Source organism: Macaca thibetana, chromosome 4, assembly GCF_024542745.1.
Source record: "Macaca thibetana thibetana isolate TM-01 chromosome 4, ASM2454274v1, whole genome shotgun sequence".
Taxonomy (NCBI): Eukaryota; Metazoa; Chordata; class Mammalia; order Primates; family Cercopithecidae; genus Macaca; species Macaca thibetana.
The window spans coordinates 101,959,544-101,978,090 of NC_065581.1; the positions used below are offsets into that span (position 1 = coordinate 101,959,544).

The 18,547-nt window shown below is 35.3% G+C and overlaps 1 protein-coding gene and 1 pseudogene across 9 annotated transcripts in view; one reads left to right on the forward strand and one right to left on the reverse strand.

Annotated features, from left to right (window-relative positions):
• HACE1 (HECT domain and ankyrin repeat containing E3 ubiquitin protein ligase 1) overlaps positions 1-18,547 on the reverse strand; it is a 127,800-nt gene that overhangs the window by 37,250 nt on the left and 72,003 nt on the right. For 8 of the 9 annotated variants that reach the window (XM_050786701.1, XM_050786698.1, XM_050786700.1 and 5 more), the window contains 7 exons: positions 18,091-18,159; positions 17,762-17,849; positions 10,843-10,954; positions 10,650-10,747; positions 10,383-10,470; positions 5,948-6,097; positions 5,222-5,418 (listed from right to left, as the gene is read on the reverse strand). In XM_050786701.1, coding sequence (XP_050642658.1) covers positions 5,222-5,418; positions 5,948-6,097; positions 10,383-10,470; positions 10,650-10,747; positions 10,843-10,954; positions 17,762-17,849; positions 18,091-18,159 — 802 coding nt within the window. Of the gene's footprint in view, positions 1-5,221; positions 5,419-5,947; positions 6,098-10,382; positions 10,471-10,649; positions 10,748-10,789; positions 10,955-17,761; positions 17,850-18,090; positions 18,160-18,547 lie in introns of all 9 variants that reach the window. The other variant, XM_050786697.1, reaches the window with a different exon arrangement.
• On the forward strand, positions 499-569 carry LOC126954026 (uncharacterized; annotated as a pseudogene).

An 18,547-nucleotide genomic window follows, 5' to 3' on the forward strand; every position in this document is an offset into this window, starting at 1 on the left:
ATGTTGTATGCTTGTGTTCTGAGTGCCCCCGGTCATATGAGATCAAGTATGGGATTTACCACTTATGGCTTCATGTCAGTACTCAAGAAGTTTCAGACTCTGGGGTACTCTGAATTATGGATGCTCAACCTGTATACTTTTCTAAAGATGCATATAAAGAATCCACTTTAAGTCAATAATCTATGGATAAAAGTCTGTATTTTGTGCTTGTATGTGCATTAAAAGTGTATGTTAAATAAATCATGCAAAGCTAGCATTAAAAATTTAATCATATAAGACTAGCAATAAAACCATATTAAAATGAAATCGACAAAACATACTAAATTTGTATTTGCTACTTTGCTCATATTCACTGCCTTAGTAAATGAGAAACCTAGTAGTTACACTGTCTTACAGACATCCATTTAAAATAAGAAAACATCAGTTACAAGTTTTGTGCCCTTGGGCAGTTATTTAATTTCTAAAGAAAAGCAGTGTTGTAGTTACAAGCAGGCTTGAGTGCTTGCCTCAGCAGCACATATGCTAATATTGGAACCATACAGAGAAGACTAGGATGGCCCCTGCACAAGCAGGCTTGAAATTTACAGACCGCATGGAGAACGCTACTTAGCTCCTATACGCTTCTGTTTCCTCACATGTAGAAAGGGGTATCTCCACCTCACAGAGTTAAGTATAATACCCATAAGGCACATCAAACAGTGCCTAGCACATTATAAAAACCTAATAAATGTCAAATGTTTTAATGTTAAGGCTGTTTCCACACTAAATAGAGAGAAATAGCTATCTCAAGAGGCTGTTACAGGAAATGAGAAACACAAAGAACATGGTTCAGATATATGAAACACACAAAGTACTCAATAAGTAGTAATTATTATCACTAAAAAACAGAACAAATGATAATGAAGTTGATGAAGAGTAGGATGACAACACTATCAGACATTAGGTGGCCCAATCCACAACAGTGACAGTTATCCTTGAGTCCTTCCTCTTTCTCATCTTCCCGATTACCAAGTTCTATAAATTCTATTATCCTCAAAAGCTTAAAAGCTATCCCATTTTCTCCATCTTCACTGCCACTTGCCTTACATAATTCCTCATGCATGCTTCCCCAAACCAAAATGCCACAGCCTCCTCTCAGTTGTCCTGACTCCAGTACCACCCCATTTCAACCCATTCTTCACACTCAAAGCTGAGTTTGGTTGTTTCTTTCTTTTTTTTTTTTTTTTAACTGAAATTTGATCATGTCACTTCCCTCTTTAACATCTGCAATCATCTCCACAGACTTCAGAATAATTTTCAAAGTACTACTTGTGGATGCAAAGTCTTTCAGAATTTGGCCACTTTCTCCCTTCCCCACATCATCTTTTTCTACTTGCTTACTTTACAATCTAAGCTAAGCTCCACAGCTCTGATCTACTTGTGGTTTCCCAAACACAGCATGCTCTGTCACCTCTGTGCCTTCCTGTAAGCCCAGAGCATTTCCTTTTTCCCATCCTTACTCCTACTTGACCACTTAATGTTTCACCTCTGTAATTCAACTTCCATACCACTTCATCCATTCCCTGATATCCTGCCCCATTCCATCTTACTCCTATCTTCTTTTTTTTCCTCCCAGCCTGGAAGAACTTTATGACTAATATTATAAAAGTGAAGCTAACATTTAAACCCCTATAGCTTCAATTTTAAACACTAGAATTGAAAATATGAGCAAAAGAGGCCATATTCTAACTAAGAGATTCTATTTCAAATGTGGAACTAATATATATATACATCTGCCTATATTACTTGTATTTATTTAACATACTGCTTTTTAAATTAAAGGTATTTTCATCTATTTAGTTTCACTTTATAATCACCAAAGTCTTTTAATAAAACTTGGGAATAAGTGCCTCCCCCACGTGGAGATCAGTTTACACAGGCCCTCTAACAAGTTTAGCAAGTCATTTAAGGTTCAATAGTTCAAAATTACAAAAGTTGAACTCTAAACATGACGAAAAAACTTTCTACCTATAAAGTAAAAAGCTGACTCTAAAGTAACAGAAAAGTTCATAACAGAATGTATAAGCAAAAAAAAAAAAAAAAAAAAAAACCAAAAATCAATAGTATTTCTAAGAAACAGGGTTTGAAAATTTTAAAGTAACATTTTGTAAATTGAATATCTTAACAATTTTAAGCAAGGTAAAATGTGATGTGTTTCTAAAGATTTTTAAGAGTTTTATATAAATCAGGTTGCTTATTAAATAAGCACTATATGTTGAAACCTCAATAATTTGATACACAATTACTATACTGGTAACATTAGAAAAAAGAGGCTCAATTTATTGCAAGAAATGTTTATACCAAAAAAATGAAAGCTGAGAATGTATAACATTAATAATCAAGACCCTGCTATTAACACTCCTAATTATTTTAAAAAGTTAGCCTCTAATCACAAGCAATTAAACAAAATGTAAATATATAAAGTATTAAACTGAGAAACTAAAGTTTCAAGCTCTTTAATATTAAAATAGTATTCCCGCCTCTGGTGAGATGCACAATGAAGGGTATATTGAGGAATGTGAAGGCTCACATTGAGGAATGTGAGCATATTCTTATTCTTATTTAGTCAATATTTTCCTTCTTTCTAGATTTCATTAAAATACACAAATATAAAAAAATTAACAATATTTTAAAAATCTAAACAAAAATCATGTCACGGTAAGAGGGGGTGCTGCTAGGAGATGCAAGTATAAATATAGATATACCTCATACAAACATTTTTTTTCTTTTTTAAGAGACAGGATCTTGCTCTGTTACTCAGGCTGGAGGGCAGTGGTGTCATCTTGGCTCATTGTAGCCTGGAGCTCCAGGGCTCAAGTGATCCTCCCACCTCAGCCTTCAGAATAGCTAGGACTGTAGTCACATAAAACTAAGCCTGGCTAATTTTTTTTATTTTTTGTAGAGACGAGGTCTCACTATGTTGCCCAGGCTTGTCTGGAACTCCTGGCCCCAAGCAATCCCTCTGCCTCCCAAAGCACTGGAATATCATTGTTACTGGATCTTTCTACTTTGTCATATAAAATATAACTGAAAGGAGTGACAAATCTCACCCAGATATAGTATTCACAGATAAGAATCATGTTTATAGTTCTCTTATCAAAGACAATCATTTGCTTAATAAAGATTCTGTGACTTCATTACCCTTAACGGAGGGTAGGTCTCCAGTGTAAAATAAAAAAATAAACATGCTAAGGCCGGGCGCGGTGGCTCAAGCCTGTAATCCCAGCACTTTGGGAGGCCGAGGCGGGCGGATCACAAGGTCAGGAGATCGAGACCATCCTGGCTAACACGGTGAAACCCCGTCTCTACTAAAAATACAAAAAGAAATTAGCCAGGCGTGGTGGCGGGCGCCTGTAGTCCCAGCTACTCCGGAGGCTGAGGCAGGAGAATGGCGTGAACCCGGGAGGCGGAGCTTGCAATGAGCCGAGATCGCGCCACTGCACTCCAGTCTGGGCGACAGAGCGAGACTCCGTCTCAAAAAAAATAAAATAAAATAAAAAAAATAAACATGCTACAAGGTGAACAATCTAAAAAAAGATTCTAAAAATATTTTCATTCACTGGCAAATCATATAGGTTTAAAAATTAATTTAAGTGTTTCACTATTGTAATCTTCTACAGCTTAACATGATTTACATTAAAAATCAAGTAAGTTCTTCCTCAACACAACTAATTTTGCATACAGTATGAAGAACATTAGACTTGAAATTAGGAGGCTTGGGTTTTGGCCCCAGTTTTGCCACTAATTCTTTAGGCCTAGTGTCATTTCGTGTAAAATGAGAGAGTAGAATTTAAAATTTCTAAGTATGAATGTGAAAGAACTCAGCTCCTGACTTTATTTCCAAGAATTCAATCTCATTTTTTTTGTATACTATAGTATCTTAAGTTTCAAAAGGTAAAATTACGTAGCTTGCTAATAAGTTTCTAATTCCCTTTATATATCTGAAACTAAGAACCTATTTTTATAGAAAACTACCCAATACAACTAATTTTTGTGCTGTGTTTTTCATTTTACAAAATGCTAATAACAATTCTGTATGGGAGGTACTATTATCCCAACTCTACAGAAAACTGAATTCGAAGAATTGTTAAACATAACCCTTTTTAAAATAATCCACATTTTACTAAATCTATAGTTTTAAAAATGGCTCAGTGAACATTGTTTCTTATAGCTAATTGATTCTGAAGATGTCTTGGAATTATAATTCAGCTTAAAAAAGGGGAGTTCAGCATTGTTTAACCAGAAGTTGCTACTTGTAAGCAACAGAACTAGAAATTATACGATATTTTCTAATTCCAAATATCCCATGTAACATATTAAAACATCAAACCGTATTAAATCTTAAAGTCATATTATGACTTTGAACAGTGAAATTTAAAACACATGCAAAGATTTTTAAATAAAACGTATAGAGGAGATGTAATAATAAATAAAAAGAAGGCCAGGCGTGGTGGCTCATACCTGTAATCCCAGCACTTTGAGAGGTTGAGGCAGGTGGATCACCTGGGGTCAGGAGTTTGAGACCAGCCTGGCCAACATGGTGAAACCCCGTCTATACTAAAAATACAAAAATTATCTGGGCATGGTGGTGCACCCCCATAATCCCAGCTACTGAGGAGGCCAAGGCAGGAGAATCGCTTGAACCCAGGAGGCAGAGGTTGCAGTGAGCCGAGATCACACCACTGCACTCCAGCCTGGGCGACAGAGTGAGACTTCATCTCAATAAATAAATAATCAAGTTATAAAGTCAAAAAAATATCAAAAGGTCGAACAAAATTACTGGATCCCAAAAGTATGTGGAAAGCTTAAACACTGGCATTTCTTTTCTCTATTAGAATTATTTAATATCACACTTTAAAAACATGAAAGAGCAATTTTTGCAAATATTATCTTCATTTAAGTTTACATTTCTAATCAAATTTCTCAAAATGCATATGCCCAATTTATATTATCAGCTGAAGTGCTCTAGACTTTTTTAGGAACCACCTCAGCACAGCTAGCACAATTATCAAAATAATCCTTTCTAATTCAAAATCTAACATTTGATGGTTTTATTAACTTAAATGTTTTATCTGTTATGATACTGTAGTTTTTCTACAAGCGCCAGAAGAATTTAGAGTAACTAGCAAACTATCAGAGCCAAGTTACAAACAATGGTTAAGGTAAAAACTGAAATACTCACTTTGTTATTTTGTGTCACAAGAATACTCCCACCCCCAGGTTTCAAAGGCACCTCTTCCATTGCTCCAAATACATCAGTCTCAACAGAAAAAGTTAGCTCTAGACCCAGATCACTTATATCATTATCTAAAATCCATTGCAAATTTTTGGCATATTCTGGATCAATGGATGCCACATCTTGGTAATTTACAGGAATACCTAAAAAATGCAAACATACAACAGTTATAGTCTGTTTCTGCCTTCCCTTATCTATTTAATGGTAAAATACTGCCCTCTACAGATATTCTGCAAAACTGCAAAATATAATATAATCCTATTCACAGCATATTTTAAATGGATTCCTGAATTTGAAAGTCTGTTAAATTAAGCCTGTGTTTCTTTCACATTGTTACAATGTAATATTTCTTTGAAATAGCTATTCAGGAAGTTATTATAAACTTCAAAAGTGCCAATTATCTTAAGTATATTCATATTGAAATGTATTCTTAGCATAAACATACACACACTAAAATTAAAAAAAAACCTAACTTAGCTGAAAGTGTTTGGAAAAAAAAAAGGTACGTCATTTTTTTTTCTCCTTCAAACCTCAAATGCCTTACATATATAGATGGTCTCCAATCAAAATAAAAATTATCTCATCCAAAATGCTACTGCTTATCTAGTTTTCCTCAAACTGAAAGGAAAACAATATAAATAAATGTCTACAGAAATAATAATAGAGCCATACCAAGAATGTGCTTGTAGAAGGATCGTGTGAAGTAAATATTGACCAGCTGCCTATGGTTCAATGCTAATCCCAAGATCTGCCCAGCAAACCGAAAATAGTTCAAGTGATCAGGATTTACGTAAGAGTTGCTATTAGGCTGAAAAGTTGTTCCTATTGAAATAAATACAAAATAATATATTATTAAGAATCTATATGCAGAAGAAAGATCACTTCAATGCAGATAAACTAATTCACATACAACTTCAGCAAAGCTAAGGTGACATTGTGTACAAACTTCCAGAGAAATGTTCTTTGTGGAATATATAACAGGTGGTAAGTAGAATTGTAAGTATAGATAACCATTAATTCACACATATTTATCACAGTAATCTACACCAGAGAGAAAATTTTAGAGTACTTTTGACTGAAATTAGTTGCATGATCATTAGAGACACTCCGGAAATAATACAGCAGAGGATTGCACACACACACACACACACACACACACACACAAGCACATATACACAGTTTCCTAGGCAGTATGGCAATAGGCTGTTCGCTAGGACAGACATTATCCCATTCATCTGTATGTGCCAGTGCAGTAAGTATTTTTTGCTTCTTCAGGAGTAGAACGCTATGAGAATAACTAAAAATTGTAAATGTACAACTGTTAAGTGACAGGCCTAGTCAACGAACTTGATGCCTGTTAACAATGATTAGAAAATCACCTCAGTCCACAAGGTAACCAAGTCTTTCTAACAATTACCTCTGAGGTGAAAGTAAACATGCGGGGCAATAGTTACCAATTACAATGAAAATCCAATGCAATGGAATATGAATCCACTTTTATAAAACATCTAGAATAGGCAAATTTATAGATAAGTAAAGTAGATTAGTAGTTACCTCAGGCTGAGGAAAGGGGATATGGGAGAGACTGCTTGATGGGTACAGAATTTCTGCTTGGGGTGATGAAAAAGCTCTGAAAATAGATAGTGCCCGATGGTTGCACAACACTAAATGTACTTAAATGCCACTGAATTGTACACTTTCAAACAATATAAATGGTAAACTTTATGTGTATTTCACCACCATAAAAAAAGAAAAGTCTCAAAAAAAAATACTACTAGTTAAAAGTTAAAACCTAATGCCAAAACCTCAACTTTAAATAACTTTCTTTTCCTATTTTTCCTATTTTTCCGTGATGGCCACTAATTCATATTACAAATTCACTCATTCATTCAACAAAGACATAATGAGCTCATGCTACATACTACTATTGTAAATGCCTGGGCTAAAAGAAGTAACTGATAAACCTAATGAAATAGCATCAAAGAAAAATAAAAGGTAGAAATGTGCTGGAAAGTTAAATGTTTAGTCATTTTGACAATAATTCACTCTGTGTTTCATTGATCTTTGATTTCTCAGTGCTGACACCAGGTTAAACTGCTGACTAGTTTATTTAGATATTAAGGTACAAATTTGGAAGCCTATGGTATTAGTAAGTCATGTGAGTCTCATCATTCACTGTTAAGGACCTTTGGAGAATAATTCCCTGTCATGAAGCAAGACTTGATATTAAAAGCCAAAGCAAAGCTTTGTGAGATAAAGGCAGACTTCAAAGACAAATATAATCATAATCCCAAAAATATAATATTCTGAGAATAACCACAAATATTTTTTACCTGTTAAAACAATGAATGATTAGGGCTACAAAGATTTTTGATGACTCTATTTTCCTCCCCTAGCTCTGTGTTTAATTCCCTCTCTAATTACTTTCTGAGAAATCTAGATACTTAAAAAGGATAAGGAGACTTTTTTTTTAAAAAAGGAAACATATAGGGAGAAAATCTTCAGAAAAGGAGTAAGAAAATTCTAAATAGAATTAAAAGTTTATGATAAATTTTAAGTTCAAAAAACATATATATAGCTGTTACTCCCCCAACTGTTTTCATGCTCTCAGAAAAATCCTAGTATACAATAATATCATTTTCATGTAATGATAATAATAGCATATAATATTTATACTTTCTATATGCCAGGCACCGACAAAGCATTTTCACATATTAGCTAACTGAATTCTTACCACATTACAAAACACAGGTTATCATCTTTTTTTTTTTTTTTTTTTTGAGACGGAGTCTCGCCGCGTCACCAGGCTGGAATGCAGTGGCGCAACCTCGGCTCACTACAACCTCCGCCTCCTGGGTTCAAGCAATTCTCCTGCCTCACCCTACCAAGTAGCTGGGACTACAAGCACATGCCACTATGCACAGTTAATTTTTGTATTTTTAGTTAGAGACGGCGTTTTACCATGTTGACCAGGATGGTCTCAATCTCTTGACCTTGTCATCTGCCCACCTCGGCCTCTCAAAGTGCTCGGATTACAAGCGTGAGCCACCGTACCCAGCCAGGTATCACCATTTTTAAATGAGGACACGAAAGTTCAGAAAATTAAGTTTACTGGCCCCAAGATCATATCAAAAGAACAGCAGTCAAGATTCTCACCATGTATAAACCCAAATGACAAATTCATAACAACTACACTATTTCACTACTGTAAGCATCTTAATTTCATTAGAAAACAAGTTTTTAAAAAAATTATTATAGATAGCAGGTCTACCCAAACATTTGCCACATTTAGAAATTCTTGATTCCTATATGTAATTCTCTTTGTCAACTAAACCTAAGAGCGTGAAAATATTTCAGCTTGATTTTAATTTATTAATACTATGACCCCAAAGAGGAGACCGATATGGCTTACAAAAGACATAAATCAAAATGTCTGGCCAGACATAGTGGCTTACACCTGTAATCCGAGGCGGGTAGATAGCATGAGCTCAGGAGTTTGAGGCCAGTCTGGGCAGCATCGTGAAACCTCATCTCCACAAAAAGAATAGAGAAATTACAAAACACAAAAACTAGCTAGGCACCATGACTGGTCTCCCAGCTCAGGTGATCCTCCCACCTTAGCCATACCAGCTACTCGGGAGGCTGAGGTGAGACAGTTCCTTGAGCCCAGGAGGTCAAGGCTGCAGTGATCCAAGATTGCGCCACTGCCCTCCAGCCTGGGTGACAGAGTGAGATTCTGTCTCAAAGGAAAAAAAAAAAAAAAACAACAACTTTATGGGTCTATGTACTTCAACATTTGCTCTGCTACAAATCTATAACATTAAGGAAGTACCTCAACTAATGATTCCACACCAAATCTGTTTTTCAGATATTAAGCTAAGTAGACTTAGAATAAAGGATATAAAGAGAAGAAGTAAGTCTAAAATATAATGCTAGATCTAGCTTCAAAGATTAGGCCTAAATAATTAAACTCAGGGGTTCATTGAACTTGTCATTCACAAAGACACCAAATTCACCTCAGAGCAAAGAATCAAAGGTTACCAAGTTAAAGCAGGCAGTTCCATGTTCCTATGCAATTGCAAATACTCAAAAAGTGTATCCAAGAAGCCCATCACAGGGATGAATGCCTGCAGCAGCCTAGCTCTGTTGCAGCCCGCTCCCACATGCCTCCCTTAAAATCATCCTTCTTATCAAATAGGGATTTGCTGTTAGTTTGGTTGGAAGCAATCAGAAGCTACCATTAATGAAGTATTCTCTCCTGATAAAAGAATGTAAACATTTGGGGAAAGAAAAGATTTTCAGGAAAAACGAGCGACTGTGCAAAGCATTTGAAAACTGAAATCCCACCTTCACTTGGAATATGTCTTTATTAAGTTAGAGAGCTCTCAAATATGCCTCACACAAATGAGATAACTATTTCCATTTAGTCTACAATAGCAAATTACAACTCTATAGGTCACAAGCACCATTTCAACAAGGAGGGTTAATTATCTGTTGTATATGGTTAAATAAGAGCTTTATAGTAGCCAGGTCTTGATCTCTTAAAATGACTGAAAATAAAGTTAGTATATATAAATAGATTAAGAGTTGAAATTTTACATCATGATTTCTAGACTTTGGTTTTCCTAACCAATATATTTTAAAACTTGGAAACTCAAATAGAGTTAGCAAATTTTTATTTTTCCAAATAGGGACTTGTATTTGTTTAAGGCCATCTACAAGCACCATTAATTTTAATAAAATGAAAAATCTAACTCAAAAAAAGTAGACTAAAGGATAATCCTTAAATTGAGCAAATTTAGTTTTATTTTATAAAGGACTGATAAGAAACCTCCTTGGGGCCAACACTAGTCCTTGAGATAAGCATCTGGGAACCAACTGTTAAGAGGAAAAAAGGTTAGACTGAGTCAGGTTCCACTTATGATTCTACTACTTATTAACTGTGTGAATGCAGATAAAAACTCTGAATTTCAGTTTTCTCATCTATAAAATAAGAATATCCCACCTAGCTCACAGGTCTGCTGTGGAAATCAAAAATAAAATGTACTGAAATAGTGTGAAAAATGTGACAAGCTGCAGAAAAAGTCAACTAGACCGTACAACTTACCATCAGCTGACTGGGTAAACAATGCATAATCAGGATTGACTATCTCATTGGACAGAATATCAAACCATTCACGCACAACACCTTGACCCTGAATTCAAGAAATAAAATTAAGCATCAACAGAAATATGTTATACTGGGAAATTTTTTTCTAAATAAAATTTAAATATAGTTTCTTCCTTTATCAACTGAACATTAAACTTTATTCAAAAGGCATTTCAATCTTTCTTTACATACAGTGATTTCTACATCATCATCTTTTATACCCACCATGCCTTCTTCTCCATGGAACCGTACAGCAATCCCTTGCTTTAGCTTTGCACAATTTGCTTTTGACACAACTTCACAGCTACTCCTAAAAATAGAATCTAAATATGTAGCATTGGTTAATTTTACATATTAAAACTTACAATAACAAGCACTTTGTGGTTCACACATACATCAGCTTCTTTGTTAAGCATACCTCTGTGAACCAGCAGGATATCATTTTCATTCACTGGCCTATGTACCATGTCTGAATCTGGCTGTCCTGAATGCAGATGTTCATAGAACCATTCACAGCGATCTTTAAAAGGCTAGCTCAAAAAATAAGAGTAAAATATGTTAGCAGTATATCAGTTATCTAATTATCAGATTTACTAGTATGTTAAATGCCTTTTCTACAAATAACCATCCTTAGATCTTTATTTATAATAAGGAGTTACTGAATAATGTGTTTTAACATTTCAGTAACTATTCACAAAAAGGCAGAACTTAGCTGAAATAGCTTGGCTACCTAGAGAAATGTATTTTTTTTAATTCCTACATTTTCAACACAAAAGACTTGATAAATTTGGTTATGTCGCAGAACTTAATATCAGATATGTAATTGAACATATTTATTCACACCCAGAAAAATTATGTTGCATGTTCCATTTAATTTTTCATGAAAATAATCTCTTACACCTAATCTTATTTATTTATTTTGGTTTATTGCTGCTGCTGTTGTTGTTTTGAGACAAAGTCTCACTCTGTTGCCCAGGCTGGAGTGCAGTGGCGTGATCTCTGCTCACTGCAACCTCTGCCTCCTGAGTTCAAGTGATTCTCCTACCTAAGCCTCCCAAGTAGCTGGGATTACAGGCACTCACCACCATGCCTGGCTAATTTTTGTATTTTTAGTAGAGATGGGGTTTCACCATATTGGCCGGGCCGGTTTTGAACTCCTGACCTCAGGTGATCCACCCATCTCAGCCTCCCAAAGTGCTGGGATTACAGGCATGAGCCACCACTCCCAGTCTCTTACTCCTAACTTTATTCTTATTTCTATCCTTTAGAATATATGCAGAAACTGGAATGGAATTTGTTATCCCTTCCCATTCTCCACAATAAAAATTGAAGAACAAGATCTCTTGAATAGCAAAGAAAATCTCTCCTTTTTGTTCCTCTGCCAGGTAAGCAAACTGTAAGTGATCTATAATTTTTGATTAATCAGAAAGTATTGAGTACGTAGTATGTACCAACACTGCATGTAACATAAGAGCAGTAAAAACTCCATGAACTTGCTAAAAACTGTTTAATACAGTTAAAGAGATGAGACTAACATAGAGTAACACAATATAATATATATATATAAAAATAAAATATCAAGTTCTAAACAATGAAGCATGAGCTATAGAAGCCCTGGTCGTGGTAGCAAAGAGGAACAATGAAGTCAATCTGAGAGATACTACTCCTTTGAATAAGCATTAAAAGTAAGAGAAGAGGCTGGGTATGCTGGCTCATGCCTGTAATCCCAGCACTTTGGGAGGCCAAGGCAGGAGGATCGCTTGAGCCCAGGAGTTTGAGACCAGCCTGGGCAACAGTGAGACCCTGTCTCTACCAAAAAAAAAAAAGTTTTAATTAGCCAAGCGTGGTGGTATGCGCCTACAGTCCTGGCTACTCAAAAGACTGAGGTGGGAGGATCCTTGAACCCAGGAGTTCAAGGCTGCAGTGAGCTATAATTGTAGTGTGCTCACCTTGTCACTCCAGCCTGAGTGACAAAGTGAGACCTTATCTCTACAAAAACAAACAAACAAACAAAAAAGTAAGGTAAGAGCTCTGCAAGATAGAACTTATTAATAGAAATAACTTAAAGCGGAAAAGCCCTTTCCCCATAACCTACCCCCACACTCCTAGAAGGTGCTGGTGGAAATATAATGAGTAAGATTTTACGTATCGTGAGTTTAAAGATATAGTGGGGTGTAACTATTAGGGATTTAGAAAGAGATACTGGACAGTGATGCAGCTGAGACACTGAAAATAAAGCCATGAACAAAGGTGAAGTTGGAGACAGTATAAGGTTCAAGAGATGAAAGACACAGAGAACAAACACCAAGAATAAAGAAGTTTATGATCACAAGTCACGACTGAGAATCTGCTTAGCAAATGATACAGACAGCGGGAAAAGTCAAAGGAGAACCAAGGTGGTGCAATACCATCACAAAAGCTAAGAGTTTCAAGAGATCAATATGATGAATACCATCCAACACCACAAAAAAGTTATCTTCCAGGTGGCTTTTAGGACACCAATAAATTTCTTCATCTGAGCTAAATTAAATAAGTTTTTTTTAAAGATTCAAATATCACTTGTTATTAATTCTTAATAAAAACACAGTATGATTGATGAGAGAAGAACTTCTGCCTTTTAATATTTGCTTTCAGTAAGAAAAAGATAAATGCTACCTTTTTAAAGTTAAATGTGTAATTCTGTCCATACTTCTAACAGTCTTCCACATTCTTAATAAAGCACTGGTGTTACATGTTATATGCATTACTATACATATAAATTAAATATTTCATTTTCAGTTAACAAGTTGAAATATAAAGCACTTGAAATTCTAATGCTAACTATTTCTAAAAGTTTGGTTTAAGAGGAAATAAAAAACATTACACAGAAGCAATTATTTAAGTATGGGCTTTGAAGTCAGATAAACATGGTTTGAGAATCCCTCACTCTGTCATTTACTAGACTTATCTTAAGGAAATTATTAATCCTCACAGAACTTTAGTTTTCTCATCTGTAAAACACAGAAAAGAATACACCTACTTCAAGAGCTGTTAGGATTAAATTAAATAATTCAAATAAAGAAAATAATTATGATAATTATAATACTCATAATTATAATAATAAATTAGCAAACATTTATTAAGCACCTATAAGCCGGGTACTTTTTGAAGCACTTTACAATGCATTACCACATACAACCCTCACAACACTATGAGAAAAAGGGACTTTTGTCCCCATTTTACCAAAGATAAAAATAGACTAAAAGCATTTATACTAATGCTCTAATACTCAATACCTGGAATGCTCAATAAATAGATATTGTTCTTATTGTCATTCACAGCAATGTTAAAATTACTGTCAATAACTATTTAAAAGAAAACTTACTGCCCATTATAAAATATTAAACTATATCCTTTATCTATGAAATGTGAACCGAGAAATAAAAACAAATGGACCCTTTTCAAGTAATTCAAGTGTAACATTAAAAGGTACAAACTGCTACCTTCAAAAACTAACACAATATCTATAAGATCAAAACACACACACATATACAAACACCTACACAGCCAAAAGGCACATTTTTGTATGTAAACTTTCTAGAATACCTGCATTTCCATAAATAATTCACAAAACAGGACTGATTATAGAGGCTCCTCTTAATAGCATTTGTATAGCAAGACAAAATGTTTCTCCCTTTAAGTACTGGCCACCTGAAAACCACCAACAGAAGAAGAAGTCTATCCCTCAGCAGAGGTAGTTGCTGTTTTTAACTTTCTAGAGGAGGACAATCTCCAAGTTACAGAAAACTTCTAGGTACAGCAGAGTACAAGGTACTTTTTTTTTCCTCTGCTGTGAGAGAAAGTTGCCAATATAATGTCCAGTCCCCTATAAACACTTAGGTGTTTATTTCCTACAAACAAGGGAAGTTTCCTCCATAACTAGATAACAACCATCAAAACCAGAAATTAATTCATCTGATAACATCACTACGATCAGACCTCACTTCAAGTCTTGCCAATTTTCCAATAATGTCCTTTTATTGCAACATGATTCATGAACTGCCTTTAATTGTCCTGTCCTGTCTCCTTCACTCTGGTATATTTCTTCAATGTTTTCTTAATTTTCATAACCTTGATAGTTTTAAAGATTACAGGCCAGTTAATTCTGTAGAATGTCCCTCAACTGTATTTAGTCTGATGATTTCTCATGATTAGATTTTAGGTGTGTATTCTTGGCAGGAATATCACAGAAGTGATGCCATGTTGTCCTCAGAGCATCCTATCAGCCGGCACACTGCTATGTGTGTTTTGATCACTGTCAAGCTTCTCTCCTGTAAGGCATCCTTTTTCTCTTTGTAATTATTCTGTCAGGAGATAATTTGAGACTGTGTAATCATCCTACCCTTCATCAAACTTTCCATTTATTCATTAATTTTTTCAGTACAGACTCGTAGGTTCCTATTTATGTTGCCATCATTCTTTATTTTGATGTTCAAATTCTTCCAAATTTGGTAGTGCAAGTCCATTCAAGCTGTCTTCTGAGTCATGTTAACATAACCCCATCAGTCTTTGAACACTTCCTTACTTTCTTACATAATAAGATGTTGCAGGCTTATTTTATACTTTCCCTGATCTAGCCCTGGAATTAGCCATTTCTCCAAGGAGCCCTGGTTCATTGAGAATGGCACTGAGAGACCAAGAGCTAGGTGCCAGGTTTGCTACATGTATCTATGCAGATTTAAAACTAAATTCAAACTGGTAACTCTAATTCAGCAGAAGGTTCCTTCTAGTTTCCTCCATTTTGTAACTCCTTTCTCCAACAACGAGAAGTTAAGACTCTCATACTTGCTTATTTGATCAACCTGCAACCCCACTCCCTTGGTATGTTACCAATCCCCAATAGCTGGCATGGTCCCTCCACTGCATAGATGCCCTCTACCCCACTGGGGCTTCATCAGACAGCACTGATCAGCTGCAACCACTCCCATATGGAAATCCTCCTTATGCCACTCTAACCCGCATGACTCACACTGGGACCCTCTTCTACACGGACACCTTCTTAATCACATCCAAACTCCAAAACCCCACACTAGGCCATCACTACACATGTAGACACCCTCCTCACCCTAGTCAGGCAACAAACACCCCGCTCTCTGGGTCGACAGAGTGGATACCTAATACAGATGCTTTCTGACTAAACTGTCCAGGAAGGGAAGAAGGAATAGAAAGTAAAATCAGAGACAGTATTAAGTTGGTGCAAAAGTAATTGTGGTTTTTGCCATTTTAATTAATTTGACAATTTTAACTTGGCAATTAAAAGTAATTGCCAAAAACCGCAATTACTTTTGCACCTACCTGTATTAAAAACAGAAGACTCTCTCTCAAAAATAGTGAGATTTTACCTGTTATCTCACCTTCTTTCACCTGTTATCTCATTTGCCCCAGAACAGTATCATATAGTGTAGGTCAAGAAACAACTTGGCCAGGAGTGGTGGCTCATGCCCATAATCCCAACACTTTGGGAGGCTAAGGCAGGTGGATCACTTGAGCTCAGGAGTTCAAGGCCAGCCTGGGCAGCATGGCAAAATCCTGTCTCTAGAAAAAAATACAAAAATTAGCCAGGTGTGTTGGTATGCACCTGTAGTCCCAGCTACTTGAAAGATTGAGCTGGGAGGATCACTTCAGCCCGGGAGGCAGAGGTTACAGTGAGCTGAGATCAACTACACTCCAGCCTAAGTGACAGGTGAAACCCTGTTGTCAAAAAAAAAAAAGAAAAAAGAAAAGAAAGAAATTGAACTTGAGAACCAGACAGACTTTTAAATTGTGGTTTTCCCATTTAGTAGCAGAATGACTTAAACAAGTTACTTAACCACTTCAGCTTAGAAAAAAAGAGCAGCCATCTTACACAATGGTTAAGAAAACAAAATAATTCATGGAGGCAAATACACAGCACCTGACCTAAAATTAGCATTCAGTAAATGTAAATTATTATTACTGCCTTCTCTTTCACATTATCATTATTAAACAGATGTCAAAAGATCCCTCTATACACTTGTGCATAATTGTATAAAAATTAGTTCATAGGTTAACTTCTGAAAGGACAAGTGTCCCTAAAGATATTAAAAACCACTTATCATATTTATTATCTTACAACTACTAACCAAACCATTGCCTACAGTCTGTCCTACATATCTGGCAAATTATTTTCTAAAACTTTGCCGGAATTATGCCATTCTCCTAAAGCAAGGGTATCAGTGGCTTCTAACAGCCTAGCAAACCAAGAAAATTATTTGATCTGGAAATCAAGGCTCATCATTGGATGACACCAATCTACCTTTCCAGAACTCTATCGTGCTCCTATCTACACAAAATTTCTGCTGCAATACTACAGTTTTATACACTTTTCTGTCTACATGCTCCAGCCCACAAGCTGGCTAGAAAGTTCTCCCTCCTTGTTTACTCCCATCAAAATGTTGCATATTTTTTCAAGCTTTCTCAACGTAACTTAAAATCTGCCTCCTCTGAAATTTCCCTTGACTACAGATGCCAGAGCCAGCTCTTCCTCCCTTAAACTCCTAAAGATCCAGGTAATGTAGTCACTGTTTTATACGTATGTTTATTATCTCCCCAGCCAGACTGAATTAGAATCCTCTTAGAGAAAGAAGTTTTCTATCTCCAAAACAACTACCATTTATTGAGCATATATCACAGTCATTCTTGACAATTTATTCTTGACAATAGTTATATGAGGCTGCTGTCATTATCTCTGTTTTGTAGATGAAGAAACCAAGGACTCAAGGATGTTAGGAAATGTGCCCAAAGTTCACATAGCTGGTAAGGAGCAAAACAAGTTTTCCTCCAGCTAGCTTCATGTAACATGAGATATATGGAATGAACAGATACACATCTGGTAGGGGAAAGGTGGTCAGGTCAAATAAGTTTGGAGGATTAACAAAGCTAAATCACTATTTTTACTAAAGGGCTTCTCAAAGCCTTTTAACATGCTGCCAATGTGATTTATAAATTTTCAAAGGGCATATGTTATGTAATTTCCCAAGTGTATTTGGGGCTAAAATCCTTTTCAAAAGGACAATCAGCCTTATAGGACTAAAGAGTTTCATTAAGCTCCTTTCAGGAAATGTGGCAATGTGTTCTGTTGTTTTTGTACAGACCTCTGCAAATAATAGGCACTCTATACGTATTTCTTGAAGAAAACTTACTTCTCATATTAAAGTAACATGCAATCATTCCTCTTACAATAGAATGTCTGAAGTGTAATAATTATTCCACTAAACAATATTATAATTTTAGAAATTAATTTCATTAGATAGAATAAAAAGATGAAGAAAAATTTCTACCTGTGCTTTTATGATATGCATGAATCTTGACATCAACTCAGGACATTCAAGGAGAAAGTGAAAGTGGTCAAATATAATTTTGGGATTTCTAAAAGAAAAATATTTTGTTTAAATGGACAAGAAGCATGAGTAGAATTAAGTGAAATGCAAATTCAGATACACTGATACTGAAACAGAAGAAAAATATAATAATCCACATCTATTAAACTTTCATTTGTTATTGAGCATATTTTGAATGGTAAGAGAAATAGTATTTTTTCTGTTTAGATGAAACTGTAAGTAAAGAGAGGAAAGGCTCCAGGGTAGTCCACAAACCCCAGAAAACTTACCTATTAACAAAGCATTTTAAAACTTCATCATGTTTGCAGACAAATTCAATGAAACGAGGTGAAGTCATTCTGTGGGGGGTAAATATCAATCAGAATACATAGGCAAAAGTTTGTGATAAAACAGAGTACTCTTGATAAATATATATTGAACTGGACTGGCTTCTAAACCAAAAAAAAAAAAGAATTTGGTTTTGGATCTTCTTTGTAAGTTTAGGAAACTGAAGTATGCCTAGCCAATTTGTAAAATGATTCTAATTTCTCATCAGCAGACAATATCAACAAGTGACTTTTTAAAAATCTTGAAATTTGGTGCATTTCTGCTCTACACATTTCAAATACATAATTAAGAGATCCTATACAAGGTGACATTCACCACTTTACAAAGTAATAATATATATTGCTTGTTTAAAATTTAAATATTCCCTACTAGATCTAGATTAGTATGAGCATCTTAAAA